At 40.6% G+C, this 15,987-nt stretch overlaps 1 protein-coding gene across 1 annotated transcript in view; it reads right to left on the bottom strand.

Moving 5' to 3' along the window:
- cspg4 (chondroitin sulfate proteoglycan 4) overlaps positions 1–14,586 on the bottom strand; it is a 95,971-nt gene extending 81,385 nt beyond the window's left edge. The window contains exon 1 of the mRNA XM_042496395.1: positions 14,454–14,586. Within this exon, the coding sequence (XP_042352329.1) occupies positions 14,454–14,529 (76 nt within the window). The 5' untranslated portion in view covers positions 14,530–14,586. The remainder of the gene's footprint in view (positions 1–14,453) is intronic.
- Between the last annotated feature and the right edge of the window lie 1,401 nt (positions 14,587–15,987).

Raw genomic sequence — 15,987 nt, 5'->3', positions numbered from 1 at the left:
TCTGGTGCGAGCTATTCCAGACTGTCATCTGTCCGGTCCCAGGCCTGGAGCTTCCCCCAGCCCCCTTGATTCTGTCTGAACCCGGCCTGTAACGAGGCCGTCTGGTGTCAAATTACTCAGAGCACTTCATCGTCCCACTGCGTTGCTGATGAAGATTTTCGACAGCGTGGAAGTTGGCGCTGCTCTGACTTCATGTCAACATGCTGTGAAAAGTGGAGCTTCTAACCGCAGCTTCCCGCTGCCATGTTGTGGTTATGATAAAGACTAGTTTGGATTAAAAAAGGGGTGTTGTCTATGGTAACTTTTACGTTGCTTAAAATCGGAGATGGAAACAAATAAATCAAAAAAGTATACTGTCGCAAATTACAAAAACTTGCTTTTCAAATGCATCAAATATACATATAATCTACATATTGAGGGAGACATAATCCCTGTGCCCCGAAAAAAAAAAAAAAAAAAACTCGACACATTGTACTAGTTCTTTCAAATGACAATCTAACAGAGCATTAAGTTTGAGTGCAATGGCGTAAGGACATTTCTAAGATCTCAAACTTTACAAGCAACCAAGTAAACAAGTGCAACAGACACAAACGGGTACTGTAACAGAAGGACGTGAAACAATAAAAAAAAAAAAAAAGAAAGAGAAGGTTGTCTCTCCTCTTTCTCTAAATACCAACATGAACCACTCTGTGTACCACCCAACACGAGAAGAGGCTGCAACACCTCACACTGCAGTCCAAGGGAACACAAATGACATACAATAGTTCACAATGGACCCAACAGGACATGTAATGGCATTCACATCAAATTAAATATTTTAAATGCTAAAATACAAGCTCTTAAAGATATATTATGCAGGATTTACCTAAAAAAATAGTATTTAGACTTCATAATTACAGACGTACACCCTCACAATCATCAGTTATGACCCACTCTCGGTGTGTAGGAGTGTATTTATCCCCAGACACTCTACCCTCTGTTTGGATATTCTCTTTTTCTTCTTATTTTCTATATTTGGGAATTTTATGGATGTGTAACCACAGTGCTCAGGTGAGATCCAGGCTTTAAAAAAAAAAGAAAGAAAGAAAAAGTGAGGCGAAATGCCAAATGAGAGTGAATCAGGCGTTGGCCTTGGCCTTTACTTTGAATTTTACCAGCAAGCACATTTAACCAACAATACTGCATAATATACCTTTTAAGTATTTGGTTACAAATGACATCTCATTTTTTTGTCCATCAAATTCCAAACTAGTCAGAGATTAAATATGTATTTCAAAAACATTTAATGAAATACTGTCCATCTCTGCTTATAATCATCTGAACGTGAACAAAGATTCTTCCTGAAGTTCTCCATCAGGTATCAGACATTTTTAAGAAACTTTGTCAAAGTGTCAAAACTTTATGTGTGACAAAAAAAAATCACTTTTATTTCTCTCAGGAGATTAACATATCATGGCCCCTCGAGGCTGACGCTCAATCCCCTGGTCTAGAGCAAAGGCTAATAACATCTCAGAGTGGATAACTAATTTGAAACACAAAAAACTATTAGTTTGGAGTTAGATGTCTCATGATTAACCACAGCGGCCTTGTGCTTATGAGTCATTCACCCTTCGGGCTGGAAGGAGTCCCCGCGCTCTCAGTGGGTTTCTCTATATTTAAAATACTGAGTCACATTCATGTGCAAGCTACTGTCTCTGCTGGACTTAGGTTTCTGAGGGATTATGTAGAACGAAACATGTGAAAAGCAACATACAACTCATTAATAATAAAGATGTTTTTCTCTTTTTCCATTTTCATGCATTTGAGTCTTTACTGCATGTCTTACTGTATACGGACGTTGCTAAAAAAGAAGTTCCCAGGAGTTTGAGAGTTGCTTCGAGAACAAACATAAAACACATCTGATAACAAACTGGTCTCTGAGCGCCTGTTTCAAGACCCACTTCAGATCTAACACCGAGCATTCTTCAGAACTTGTCTAATTGTGGCACACTCACATTCTTTCACCGCAGTTGTTTTGTCTATATTAGGTAAGAGAAGCGGAGGGACAATTTGATTAAAGCCTCCAGCTCTGGCTTGCTGCTAACTGACCAAAGCCGACTCCAGATGTTGGAGTGGAAACCTCAGGCTTTTCCTAACACGTCTCAGATGAGTCAGCCCAACACTGGAAACATTTCCCATGATTCATGCTGCTTTTCCAGTGCCTTTGCAGCCTTTTGTTACCACACTGGCCACATAGGGTTGATTCCACTGATCAGGGCATGTGAGTTACATGCAATGCAGATTGTTCAACAAAGCGAGCATTGTTCTTAAATCTGATTTAGGCATTAATTTATATCATATGATGAAAGATAACAAAATCTGATGATATTACCAGCTGATAACTTCAACCCATGTTAAACAGGAAAGGAAAATTTTGCGAGATGATCTTGGGGGGTTCTCATGAAGATTCCAGATCGGAATCTTCATGTTCCATAAGAGCCCTTTGGGGTATGACGACATTTTGTTTTTCCCTTTTTCTTTCAATTTTATATTCAGTGGATAAGAGAAACAATGGCAGTCAGAATAGGACTGAGTCCTTTCTATTCAACCAAAAATGGTAAAACAGACTATTCTCTCCCTCTCTAAAAAAAAAAAAAAGAAAGAGAGAAAGAGAGAGAGAGAGAAAACCCATAGAGGCCACTCGTATCGAGACATCTGGTCATGCATAATTCCTGCTTATTGAAAACTTGGCAGTTCTGTGATGATGAGAATTTTCTCTGGAGTTTTCATTTTGGGCACTAAACTCCCCAACAGCTCTTATCAAAAATAAACACGCAGAGTTCAGTTGCTGCAATGGGGGATGAAAATAAGCCGTCTTTCTCAGGGTCACAACACACACTTTGATTTTAAATGTTGTGCAGCAGGTTTCAGCCCCACTGTGGTCCTACAGGTATCCTAATGTGCATATGGTGCATCTAGGTAAGTAGTATTTGTCTTTCTGCAGCGTTGTTGGCTTGTTTTATTTTTTTAAGTGTTTACTTTCAATTGTGTTTGTGTTCAATTGACATTAATCTAATTTTTATCCATATCCTGTTGCCTGCTGCTGCAAAGATCTAATATCCTGAAAAACATCACAAACCAAACCTAATCTACTCTCCAGATTTCTGAGTATGTCAAGCTTCTGGCCAAGGACACAAATGTAATAGGACTCTGTCTCAAGCAATTTTCTGTGTCCACTGTGGTATTTTACTGTGACAGTCTGTCCGCTGCTTTGGTCCTTGCCAAAATATCTCAACAACTATTCATGAATGCCAAAAGGATGGGTCCTGTTGACTTTGGTGATCTTCTGACTTTCCTCTGGCTTCATCACTTTAGGTCAAAAATAGAATTTGTCCATTGCTTATGGAATACATTTATAAAGAATACCTGTTAAACTAATGAGATTCCCATCAGCCTCAGCTGTACTAATAAGAAAATGATTGCATGCCAAAATGCTGGACTAAGATGGCTAAGATGATAAACACCGTGCCTGCTAAACATGTGCATGTTAGTATTGACACTGTCAGCATGTAAGAATGAGTTAAGTTAGCCTTTAGCTGAAAAGCACTGATGTGCTTAAGTCAACCCAGTCACCAGTAAGAAATGCTGACATTGCACGTTTCTGCAAAACAAAGATACATCACATTTGCAAATTTCAGAATCATATCAGTGTTTCTGAAGTGAAGTTGTTTATGAGCTGACTTTGTCATCTGGAGGTGGAGGGGAAGGTGGTTGTCGTGTCGCCTAGGCAAAACACTGACTGGGCTGCAGACCACTGTTCAAGACCAACAAAGCGATTTATTGCTGTGTTTCCTGTTAAAAGCCGTTGTTTTTTACTGAAACATCTCTGCATTTCCAGCCAGGAGGCTGCTACAAAAATATGTTACTTTTCAGCGAGTCATTGCTGGGTTTCAAGTGATGTTCTAGCCAATAGTTATAGATGTTTTATAGCAACTGTTGCTGTGTTTACAGCTGGAATAGTGCTACAAAAGGTGGTTGTTTTTTGCTGAGACATAGCTGCGTTTCCAGCCAGGATAGTGGTGCAAAAAGTGGTTGTATTTAGCAAGTCATTGCTATGTTTCCAGTGGATTTATAACAAGGAAACATAGGCATTTTATAGCCACCAGTCACTGCATTTCCAGCAGAAACTGTGAAAACAAAAGTGGTTGTTTTTTACAGAGATATCTTTTTGTTTCTAGATGGGTATTTATAACCAAAACATGATATTTTCCTAACCATAACCAAGTGGTTTCCTCACCCAAACCTAAACACACATTAACCACAGCATTGTTAAAACGTAAAGTTTCAACATATCCGCTTTACACTTCCATACAAGTGTGACATATCCATGCCTTAAAGGAATGTAAAATGCCAACATTTATTCTGTTGACTGGGTTGCTTATAGCCTCACAGAGCTGCTTGCATGGCAGTTGACTCTTAGCGATATTATTACTGTTATTAAGTTAATCAAGTATCTTAGTGAACATTATGATGAGGAAAGATATTTATGTAACATGTCCACATAGTAAAATCTGGTTAAATGAAAAATAAAGCTGTTAAACCTTTATTAACCTGCTCAGTGCACCAACACACGCACACACGCACAAAAAGAGAAAGCCCAGCTGGCTCCAAGGCACTTTTTCTACAGTTGTCCTCTGGAATAAATGTTGACTGTTTTCTTCCTTTGCCCATACATCTCTAATCCTTTGCTGCTGCTGCTGCTGTAGGTAAGACTGTGTCCTTAGAATTAGCTAAAATTGCATGGCCACAAGGCAATCACAATTTAACAACAATTTGAAATCCCAAATTGCCACTTACAGACCAGGAATCTGGGTGTAGACCATCCGTCACTAAACTGCAGCACACACACCCCTCCACCGACTTATCTGATTGACGTGGAAAGGGTTAAAACAACACGGTAGCACTCCATGAGATGGCCTTTGACCCTCCACCTATGGGAGAGAATCTGGGCCTGTGTTTATGTACAGAAAGTCTTTTGTGTACACACCCAGGGCTAAATGAGGTCTGTGTGTGGGCTGTCTGCCCGCTCTAAGCAGATCATGGCCCTAAAATATAATCCGAGCAGCCTGCCGTTGACAGCCAGCAACCTCAAAGAGAGCAATGTGGGAAAGATCATCTGCCAGGGGACTATAGAGTCCTCAAGGCGAGGGACATGTCCTTTTTTTCACTGTTCTTGCATCACAATTGAGAATAAACGGAGTGATGATATGTGCTTTTGAAGTCACTGAGTCCTTCGCTTTAAGTGCAACAACAATGCCAGGGATATATTCAAAGGAAAGACACAATCTCTCTTATTTTGGAAGGGTTGTGCATCTGGCACATCTGTCGCCCTGTGAAGCACCACTTGATAGCTTCATTACATGTTCCTGCTGCTTTAAAGGATTCTTCTGATTTATTACAACTTGGGTCTTATTTTTGTAGTTTTGGTCTTTTTTCCTGTCAGTAATTATATGACAGCACTCTTGAACTTAATTGCTGTTGAGATCTGGTGGCTTAAAAAAGGGAAAAAAACATGAGGAGTCAGATGATCAGACTGGCTTTAAAGAAACCTGCATGCAGGGCCGGATAAACTCACTCTGGGGCCTTTGGGGTTAAATGTCCTAATGGGCCCTTTATTGACCCGCAATTTCTCTGGATATCCCTGCGTTTTCAGATCCAACACAATTACCAGAAAAATACTGGCACTGAATGTTTCTGCAAACCATCGATACATTATGTTTGCACATTAATATGTAGGTGATACATTGAAATTTTTTCTTTCAACTGTGCTGCAGATGAGATGTGATTACATCTTGGCACAAAAACCATTTAGTTATTGTTAGTTAAAGATTAAGTTTTGGCTATAAAAAACAAGTTTTAAGGGCACAATTCCTGCTGGAAAAACAGTGATGTCTCAGTTCTGGCAGGAAAAGCAACAATGTCACAGGAAAAAAACAACAGCTTTTCATGGCACTATTCCCACCAGAGGGTTGCTACAAAACACCTTCGACTGGGGCTTAATAAGCCATTGAAAATACACTGATGAGTCGTTACAAAACACCCATGATCAGGGCTTTAACACAGCAATGACTCGCAGAAACATAGCTGGTTTTGTTGTTTGCTTGTCTTGACAGTAGTCTGTAACAACTTGGTAGCCGTCTCACAAGGTGACATGCCATTGTCCCCTCCACCCACTGATGACAAAGTCAGCTCATATATAAAATCACTTTAGAAACACTGACATGACACATATGAAAAGTGCAAATGTAACATTTTCGCGGTTTGCAGTAACACATAATGCCAACATTTTCTTCCAGTCACTTGGCCACCAGATCTCAGCAGTCACTTTTGTTAGTACGTTATTATATTGGAAATAACTCTGAAAATAAGACCCAAGTTGTAATAAACTGGAATTATCCTTAAACTAGCTGCAGTTCAGTGAAATACATGGTCATCAGCTCTCGCTTTTCTTATCCACCCTCTAACATTTTTCATTTCTGGCTTTTAGCTGACATGCTTATCTGACTATAGCAGCTCAAAAGAGCAGCAATAGCCCAGTGTCTTGCTCAAGGACGCCCTGACAGGAGTTATTGCTGTTACAGGAGTCAGACCTCTCTCATTTCCATTATGGGACTGAGCAATGTAATCACTGGGCAGACAAGCTGCCCATCCTGCTGCTGCAGGTCAGATAGAAGATTCTACTTGTACTAACAAGATGAAGTTATAGAGAGGAAAGGAGTGGGGTGAGGCAGGCTGCCCATACAGCTAACTTTAGATTCTTGCAATGATGTTTGCCTCAGGCCAGAATCTCCCCCCAAAAACAGTTAATAAACCATGACTCACTGAAACTTTCTCTCTGAAAGTGCCAGGATGAAACATCAGGCAGGCAGAAGTGAGGGAGGTTATATTATATTAGAAGTGTTATCAATATTGATCGTCTTCTATGCTCAGAGAAGTTGTGAGTCTCATTTTCATGCTGCCAAAAGGACAAGCTTGTCAATGAGCAGGATGTATTCCAGACTACAAGAATGACTCATGTGCTGCACTTAAGTTTTGTGAGAAGTACACTTGTTCTACAGCAGAGCAACCAGTTTTCTCTCTCTCTCTTTTTAAAGCAACATATATGTGTTATAACTTATACGTATACGTAAAATGACCTCAGAAGGCTGCATTACGTTGCATATTGTGTTGAAATGTGTTGTGTTGAAATTATGTACCAGCATCATTGAAACAATGCTGCAAAGTCAGTTAGCATCCTTTGTTGTGGTGGACACATTCATTTCGTAGTTCAATGATGTCAAGCAATGGGCAGTGGTTAATGTTTTCACCCCATGAGTAAAATAAAGAGTGAGTAAGTCCATGTTAGTGTGTGCACGTGTGAGGGGGGTGGGTGGATGAGTCAGTAAACACGAGACTTTTATCCAGATGAACAATGTTTGTGTCTGGTGTGAAACTAAAAGTCAATGTCTCCTTCTTTTAACTCAACATACTTACGTCCTTTATATAGCTACTTCATATTAAGTAACATATTTGCATCCTGTTCACCACAAACATAGATATCTTGACAGAAATCACATTACCCCATCCTACTGCTGCTATGTGATTTCAACACAATACATGCCACCACCATTAATGTGGTGTTCAGAGTTCATACAGGCCACAGAATCTAAGACTGCAGGGCCGCATGCCTGATACTCTGTTGAGCAATACAGGGGCCCCACAGGGGACAGTCTTGTCACCATTTTTGTTGTTGTCTGGTTTTTCTATTTGATATAAACTGCACTTTGAATTTGCTACACATTTGCTTTTTCTGCTACAGAAATTTACCTCGGTATATATAAGGTGCTATCTTACCTTATGATGTTCATTTCACGTAATTCTGTGAGATCACATTAGTATGTTACATTTCTGCATGTTTTATGCAGTAAAGAAATGTACCAAGATTTCTTCCAATTTTCTTCTTCCTGCTCCTTTTCAATCATGAATGTGTACTCCTGTATTTTGTTACAGATTAAATTTTATATTTTGTGTAAAAATTTGTGCTGGAAGCGTGCGGGGAACTAAGGTGATTTAAAGTAGCTTGTAAAACTTCTTCATAAGACATTTTCCAAAAAGTTGAAGTGACAACTTATTTTTTGGGACCTTCTGTCACATGTTTTTTCTGTAGACAAAAAGCAGAAACAGGACTGCGCATTCTGCTCTGCACTTATAAACATTCTGATTTTCTTGTTTGGATTTTCTCCAAATGCCCCATTTTTATTCTGTCCTAACATTGCCTTGTGTTTAAACTATGAGGTGAGGTGAGGGTCACAAAGTCTGTCTGTGGGACCAGCACAACCAGCAGAACACTAATCTCATCAATTTCCCAATGCAAATATTGGACTTATTAATCTTCCGTGCAGACACTTGTAGTCACACCATTCTGCCTGCCAACTCTCAAGGAACACATGGAGGCCTTGTATACAGACAGTGCACAAAGCCCAGGCAAATTTTTATATTTATTTTTTTCTTGTTACCATAGTGACATTATACTCTAGGGGAGATAGCAGGCTCATACGCAGTCTTGGGATGCAAATCCCCTCGTTAAGCTTTGCAATTGAACATGCAAACACATTCAGCAGCAAGACATCTCTAAAACACTCACAAATGTGCATAAACCATTACACATTGTTTGTAGTAGATGTTGTTGTCTTATTATCAGCAGCGTGCCCAGATATTTTTCATATGGGTGGCCAGATGGGGACACTGGAAATCTTGGGAGGCACACCAAAACCAAAATCCATATCTGAATTTCAAGAATTTGATAATGCTTTTGAACTATATAGGCTAATTGAAAACAACGTCAATTTGGAAAGTGAGGAAAGCAAGTTTGTGTTGTTAATGTGCATCTTGGATCCTTCCTGTTAGTCTTCCTATTTCAGGTTTTGAATAATAATACAGACTAACCAACTGCTAGTATGGAGAGTCACTTCCTATCAGGCAGGGCCTGACCATTCATGTTTGTTGGCCATTGGTTGTGGTCTTTTTGGTGTGTTCAAGTGCATTATTTTGGCCCAGACACAGGTGATGTAAGGCGGCGCAACAGTTTCATTTCCTTCATTGTCATGAGTTTTTTATGTTTTTATGCAGTAATGTTGGTCTGCAATTTTCACCAGGGCTGGCCAGTAAGAAGGCCGACAGCTGTATGAGGGTGGCTACGGACCCCTGGCCAACCCATGAGGGCGCCACTGCTTAATGTTACTTGAGCAACTCAAGACAAGCACTCACAGTTAGGTATGTGGTAATTCAATCGATGCTCTTACAGCGTTATCGAGTCGATTTTCACATCATACATCATCAGTTCTGCCAACAGAGTTGGACAGGAGTTTTGTTTACTTCCCATTTCGTCTGTCTCTTCATCTGTCAGGTCACATTTGTATTTTTGCAGACATCAATATTTTATAAATTGATTTCCAGAGAAAAAAAACCCCAGACAAACAAAAGAACAAACAGGAGACTTTGCAGAAAGGTTGGTAATGGGGCAAGAAAGAAGTCATTAACTTTTCACACTGTTTGGCCAACAGAGGGGAGTGGTGGTGGATGTTGCTTCCTTAGGAGCACACAACTTCCAGACAGATTAACATAACAACCTCAAACTTTGTGTGCCTATCAACAGACAGCAAAACAGGGATAAAATAACCTCTATTACCAGGCCAACCAAACAACATGTACACTGCAGAGCAATTTATGGTTTGGAAATAACTACCCTGCCATTTTTTTCCAAACCTTAGTAAAGTGGTGGTTAAAGGGCAGCGTAATGGCTGACTGACGAGATACAGAGCTGCAGGCTTTTAAAGACTCAGATCAGGAATATGTCATGTCCAATATCAGATAGAGGCACGATAAAGAGAGCATCCCTCGATTTGAAAGAAAAAAAGTGCTTTCTCATGGCTGCTAAATACAGAGCCCTGCAGCTCATCTACTTTCAATGTCCAAAGAAAAGATGTGTCCCTTTTAAATGCTATGGTGAAATGTTATTCATTGATACAGAGAATTCAAATGGGTTGGCAGGTGTTCAGTATTGAGTAGGTGGAAGATGGTGTTATTGAATTTAGGGCCATGACCATCACCAGAAGGTTAGGCTCAGGGAGCCAGACCTATCACCACAGCACCATGTCAGCTAGAGAAAGGTCTGGAAGCTCACATTATTATTCTGCTGTCATATTTGTATTTCTTTAAAACAATCACAGTTGTGAAGAATGCAGTGTTGGTGACCTTGCAAAATAGTGCCAAAGGAACTTGTTTTGGGTAAACATTTGCTGATCATTAAAAAGTCATTAAAATGGCTACTTCTCTGCAAAAGAAAGCTCTACAAAAAGCAGTAACAGACATATGTTAACTGTCAACTTTTACTAATAAAAAAAGACAAACATATTTTGATAATCAGTGTTCTAGAGGTGAAGTCTGACTATACTTAAACTCTGGAGGAGCTCAATTAACCCAATAAAACCACAGACAGTTTACTGGCTGTTTTTGGCTCTTGCACAAACATTATTATGACGATATCACAGAAGCTTGTGTGAACTGGAATGGATCGGTACACTGGTGAAGTCAATGTCACTGGTGCCTGCCGCTTACAGGAAAAAAAGATGTAGCAACCTAGTTTGCCACCAGTGTCGCTACACATTGGTACTTGGTTGAATTTGGATTCTGACATCTAGGTATGAAGAACAAAACCCAACATCTGCAAAAGGTCTTAACGTTCACATCAACACAACATGAAATTCTACTTTCATTAAACGTTCAAAATATAGTTACCTGAACCCTTCATTCCAACCAAAATTTGGTCTAACATCATACAGACTGTCCAGTGCAAACTGGCAAATCAACTCCAACAGGCTGTGCCAGAAAATGAATCAAGATCGAGCATAAGAGTCCTGCGAGACAGTGTCTGGGCTTTTCCAAGGTGTGTTCACACATTGTTTTATTCAAGGTACTTCAAGGTCATTCAAGGTAGATTTATTGTAACTTTTCTTAAACGTGGTTCATGAAGAAATGAAGATTAAAGATGACCCTCAATCCTGCTACATTAAACATCATAGATCATTATAGATCTTTACAGCAATCCACCAAAAGCACAAACAAGGCATGCCTTATTTCACGATCCAAATCGTCGTCGAAGCTTGCCATTTTTCAGTATGAAGGTTGTTAGCTCAAAAGTTGTCATTTATCCTAGCGGCGATGATTTTGAAAATGGTATCAGTAGATAGTGGAGGAGGGGAGAATGTTGGCCTATATAGCTGGCCAATGGCAAGCTTATAGCCACAGTCTACATCTGGTGAGTCAGACTACTGGTACAGGCAGGTCCTCAAGCACGTGAAACGCTTAATCTCACTTCTAAGTGTTCTCACATTTTCGTCATGTATTCCACATGCAGAGGAAATTATAGAATTGATTAGATGAGCTCCTGCATTGCTCACACTGCATCATAATTGTTCTCGAGGCTGTTATGTTGGTGGAAGAAACACGACCGCGCAAAACTATGGGAAATTGGTAGGTTGCATCACTGAAGAAAACTCATGGAAAATGTTATGACAAGAGAAGGCTCGCTGTGTTCATGATATGACTCAAACTACTTCTGAGCAAGACTTTCCAAATGATATAAATAAATAAAATAAGAGTGGGTGCAGGTAGACCACTTTAACACTTGGAGAAAGATTGCACAGTGCCTCGGTAAAGAAAGGTGCCAATGACTTGAAGTACATCATGTGGGCGCTTAGCCTGTGACATTTGAAGATGTAAACACAGGGAAGAAATGAAACTCTCTGTTAGCCCACTACATGGTTGGTGGAAGAGTCCCCTGACAGCTTGTGGCAGGCATTTTGTGGAGCGAAGGGGGGCCAAAATCTAATCAGTGACTCGGTACATCTGGTCAACATTAGCAATTAGTTCTCAAGGGTCAGTGGGTAATACTGTTCTCACTGAGGCAGCGAGGATTGTGCCAACAGATAATTAGATGAGGAGAGATTGTTCCCTCGTACAGTTTTCCTGTTTTATTCTGCCATCATTTTTATTAGGGGACCATTTGGTTATGTAGAAAATTATTGCACCATCTAACCAGTTAGCACTAAGTATAATGCTAACTACTGTATGGATATCCGGTATGAAGGGATACTTTGCTGATCAGCTTACCATCTTACCTGTGCCCAGATCTACCTGTTTATTTCGAAGATCAATTCCCATGCCATCCAGTGGATTTTTTGCTGGCTTTAGGGCTTTGCTCGAACTGCAGATCGTACTTTCACATTTTCCGAATGGTATAGAAGCATATCAAAAGAGCCACTTCTCTCTCTCGAACTCTGATCTAACTGTGTTGCATATTTCTCACCTAAAATGTCCTCAGAAACATATTTTAGTGCACTGTTCGGCTGAAATTGGAGACTCTGCGAACAGGATGCAGGCGCCATACTGTTTACTGTATCGTAAAATGGAGCAATGATGATCACATGCAAACTAAGATTCTAATATTTTATTTTCTATTTCATATCTAAAATGCCTACAGAAACATATGTTAGCTTGTTAGTATATTAGGTTTCCTGTTTTGTTAAAACGGAGAATGGAAAGACTGAGATGAGATCAAACTATAAAACTAGGCAGAGCTGATCAAAATAAAAAACCAAAATAATTTTACTGCTCTTTAGAAACATATTTTAATGCACTGCTTAGCTGTGATACAATAATTTGTTAAAGGTAAGAATGTACAACATAATTCAAGATTATTCGCTCCCAGCTGACTGCCATGTTGTTTCCTGAGTCAAAACTGCACAGCTCACATTATATCACCCACCAGCAGTAGCTTTCATTGGTCTGGTGTGGCCCAGTGCATTCTGGTAGTTGTAGATTTTCTACCCTTTTGAGCAAAAGTGAAAACCATAGCCCTCTTTCACTATTTTCTCTGGTCATATAGCACCAATTTCAAAAGTCTTTGTGTCTTTCTTCTGCAGAGACAGACTAGTTTTATGAAAAAACATCTTTCAGCTAATACATCTTTAAGACCCTATGCACAAGCTGATATTCAAAAAATTGTACTGTGACTCCTGAGCACAGTGTGACTACACTCAGACAGAACTCATTGTTTGCTAGTGCACTGCTAATTCTTTAGCTGAGGTGTCACTATCAGCCAGTCGGTGGGGTTTATCTATAAATGAGCAAACAGAAGGGCAAATGAGTCTTTTTATGCTCGTGGTGAACAGATCACAGTACAGAAAATCTGAATCCAGCTCTCCAGCTGAGCTTTGATTCTGTGCCAATGAAACAAAAGCGATCCTCCCCCATTCAGATCAAGAGACACTTTTTCACTCTAGCTGCCAATGAGACACTCATGGAGAGGTTTGCCCGGACTTAATTGGAGTGGAATTTGCAGCGAGAGTTTGAAGATCTGACAGCCGGCGGAAGACAACGGGCTCAACAGCTGCTCTAAGTCCAAGGCTGATCCTGCCAACTCACCATATGTACAGTTTTGCGCTGAGGTGAGCTGGTTAAGCTGTTTGGAGACACTGTTTCAACTTCCCATCCACATACCGGATTTGCCTCACCCAAACACTGTACATCTCACACTAACTGTACTCACGCTCAGGAGGAAGAAGAAGAAGAGCTGCTGCATCATGTCACTGAGAAAGGTGCATCTGTAGACCTTGCCCATGAACTATAGGGCCATTGTATGGGCCTTGGCCTTTTAGCATCCCCCTCCCCAACACGCACACTGCCTCTCTCACTCCTTCACTAGCCCCCTCCATCTCCCACACTTTCATCTCTCCTCTCTGGGTGGATAAGGAGCAGCTCTGCCTGCCACTGCGCACTTCCCTCTCAAAGAGCCATTCATTGCTGCCGGCAGAGGGACCTCAGCTCACCTCCTATCCACAGAGGGCTCCAACTTCACTACCTCCTGCCTTTTGGCAGCACGCTTTCAATGCAAACATTCTCAAGGTAAATGCTCTCACACACTAAGCCGGGCACAGGCTGAAAGGCAAAGAAAAAAAAAGCTTTAGATGTGAAACCGACAGATGTTGTCTAAGACCTTGGACCAGGGTCAGACCCTTGGCACATTTTTTCCCCTCATGTATTGAGCTCCATCCAAGAAAAGGAGACTTACACTGCTGAGCAATGAATGGCATTAAGATTGTGAAAGTGGACAACAAAAAAGTAAAGGGGATAAAATAAAGAAGGAGACCTGTAGAGTTTAGTCAAACTTTTTTTCCACAGTGAAATAGAAGTTTTAAGTATAAGTTTCTCTAGTTTAAGTTTGAGGCATTAACTCATCAGCTTGTCATGCTTTTATTTATGCATTAGGGAAGCCTGAGAAGGGGGCAGTGATCTGATCTCCTCCTAAGCATCTCTCACAGAAAGGAGAAAGAGGGGAACAGGGCATTAACAGAGTGATTTGCAGTGGCACTTACCTCCATGACCAGGGCTGGGGAGGCAGAGCAGCAGGGTCAGGAAGGCACCGACAAGGACCGAATGCATGGCTCTCATATTTTTCACGCTGAAAGTTAAGTCCTCCACTCTAATGTTAAAGACACTCCATTCAGAAGGGACTGAATGAGTTTCCAGTTTTGGGACCTGCTACAGGATACTCCTCTATGTGGAGGGGCAGGGCTGGGGAGGGACCATGAGAGGGACGCCCTCTTTCAAAGCCCCCACCTCTTTCAGCACACTTATACACACACATCCATCCTCTGAGATTGAAAAACCATGTCCTGCCTCTCCCTCCTGCCCCTGTACTTGCACATTCACGAGTGCAAGAACGATTACAGGTCCAGCATGTTGGATTTAGGGGGATATATTGGCACATATGGAACATAATATAACATATATGTTTTCTTTAGTGTATAATCATCTGAAAATGAGAATCATTAGTGTTTCTTTACCTTAGAAAAGGTTGTGTATATATACTAAACAAACATATAAACACAATTGGCTATCATTTGTTAGAAGTTTAGGTTAAAGACTTCTTAATGCACTCACAAATTTGTATACGTTTTACACGAGTGCTTCCCCTTTTCCAAGGCAATCCATCTGACAGGTGTGGCATATCAAGATGTTGATTAAACACTATCATTACTACACATGTGAGTCTTGAGGATGGTCACAATTAAAGGCCACTCTAAAATGTGCTGTGTTTGCCCAAGATGTCACAGAGGAGACCCCTACAGATATTCCAGCTCCTGGTAAAAACCTCTAAAACAGCTGGATCTCAACTTATCAGAAAAACAAGGTGAGCACAGATTAGCAGGTGTTGGGCTAGCGGCCTGTCTGTAAGGAGCCAAACAGCATTGGAGAAACACTGATAAGTAACATGAAACTGCTTTATTCAGAATATCTACCATTTTAAATCACTTAGTCCATTTGTTTTGGAGAGGAGGAAACCCATGCTGATAGTTTAGCTCCGAGTAAAAACATCCTTAACAGTAAACACTGAGGGAATTCTAACCTGGAGAAGTTTCAGCCGGTTGCAATCTGCAATCATCACCACAAGATGCCACTAAATCCCCCTAAATCTTACACACTGGACCTTTAATGCGAACTTACACATGATGACTGGTAATGCATTGATACTATTCAACGTGCATTTACATGTATCATCTCAAAGGAACAATAGTGTTATGAGATCAGTCCACCCATCACTAATATATATATATACATTCACACATGTCCGCTCCTCTTGTACCACTTCACAAATCAAACTCCCCCATAGCAACACTACCTCTCTGCCTCTCTCCCAGTCTGACCACTCCTGGATCTGTGGAACTCCTTTCTTTTGTCTCACTCAGTAATTGGAGTGGCCTTTTGAGACTAGCGGCTGCCTTCTGCAAGGATAAACCTTTTACTTTTAATTAAAGACAAATCAGGTTGCCCTGCTCTCTTGGTGCTTTATCTTCCTAGCCTTTCCCTTGATCAATGTCTCGTTCTTTATGTTTTTGTTCAACAAAC

Source organism: Plectropomus leopardus, chromosome 11, assembly GCF_008729295.1.
Source record: "Plectropomus leopardus isolate mb chromosome 11, YSFRI_Pleo_2.0, whole genome shotgun sequence".
NCBI classification, from domain to species: Eukaryota; Metazoa; Chordata; class Actinopteri; order Perciformes; family Serranidae; genus Plectropomus; species Plectropomus leopardus.
The sequence above is the reverse complement of the archived record's forward strand: the minus strand, read 5'-3'. Positions and strand labels throughout refer to the sequence as shown.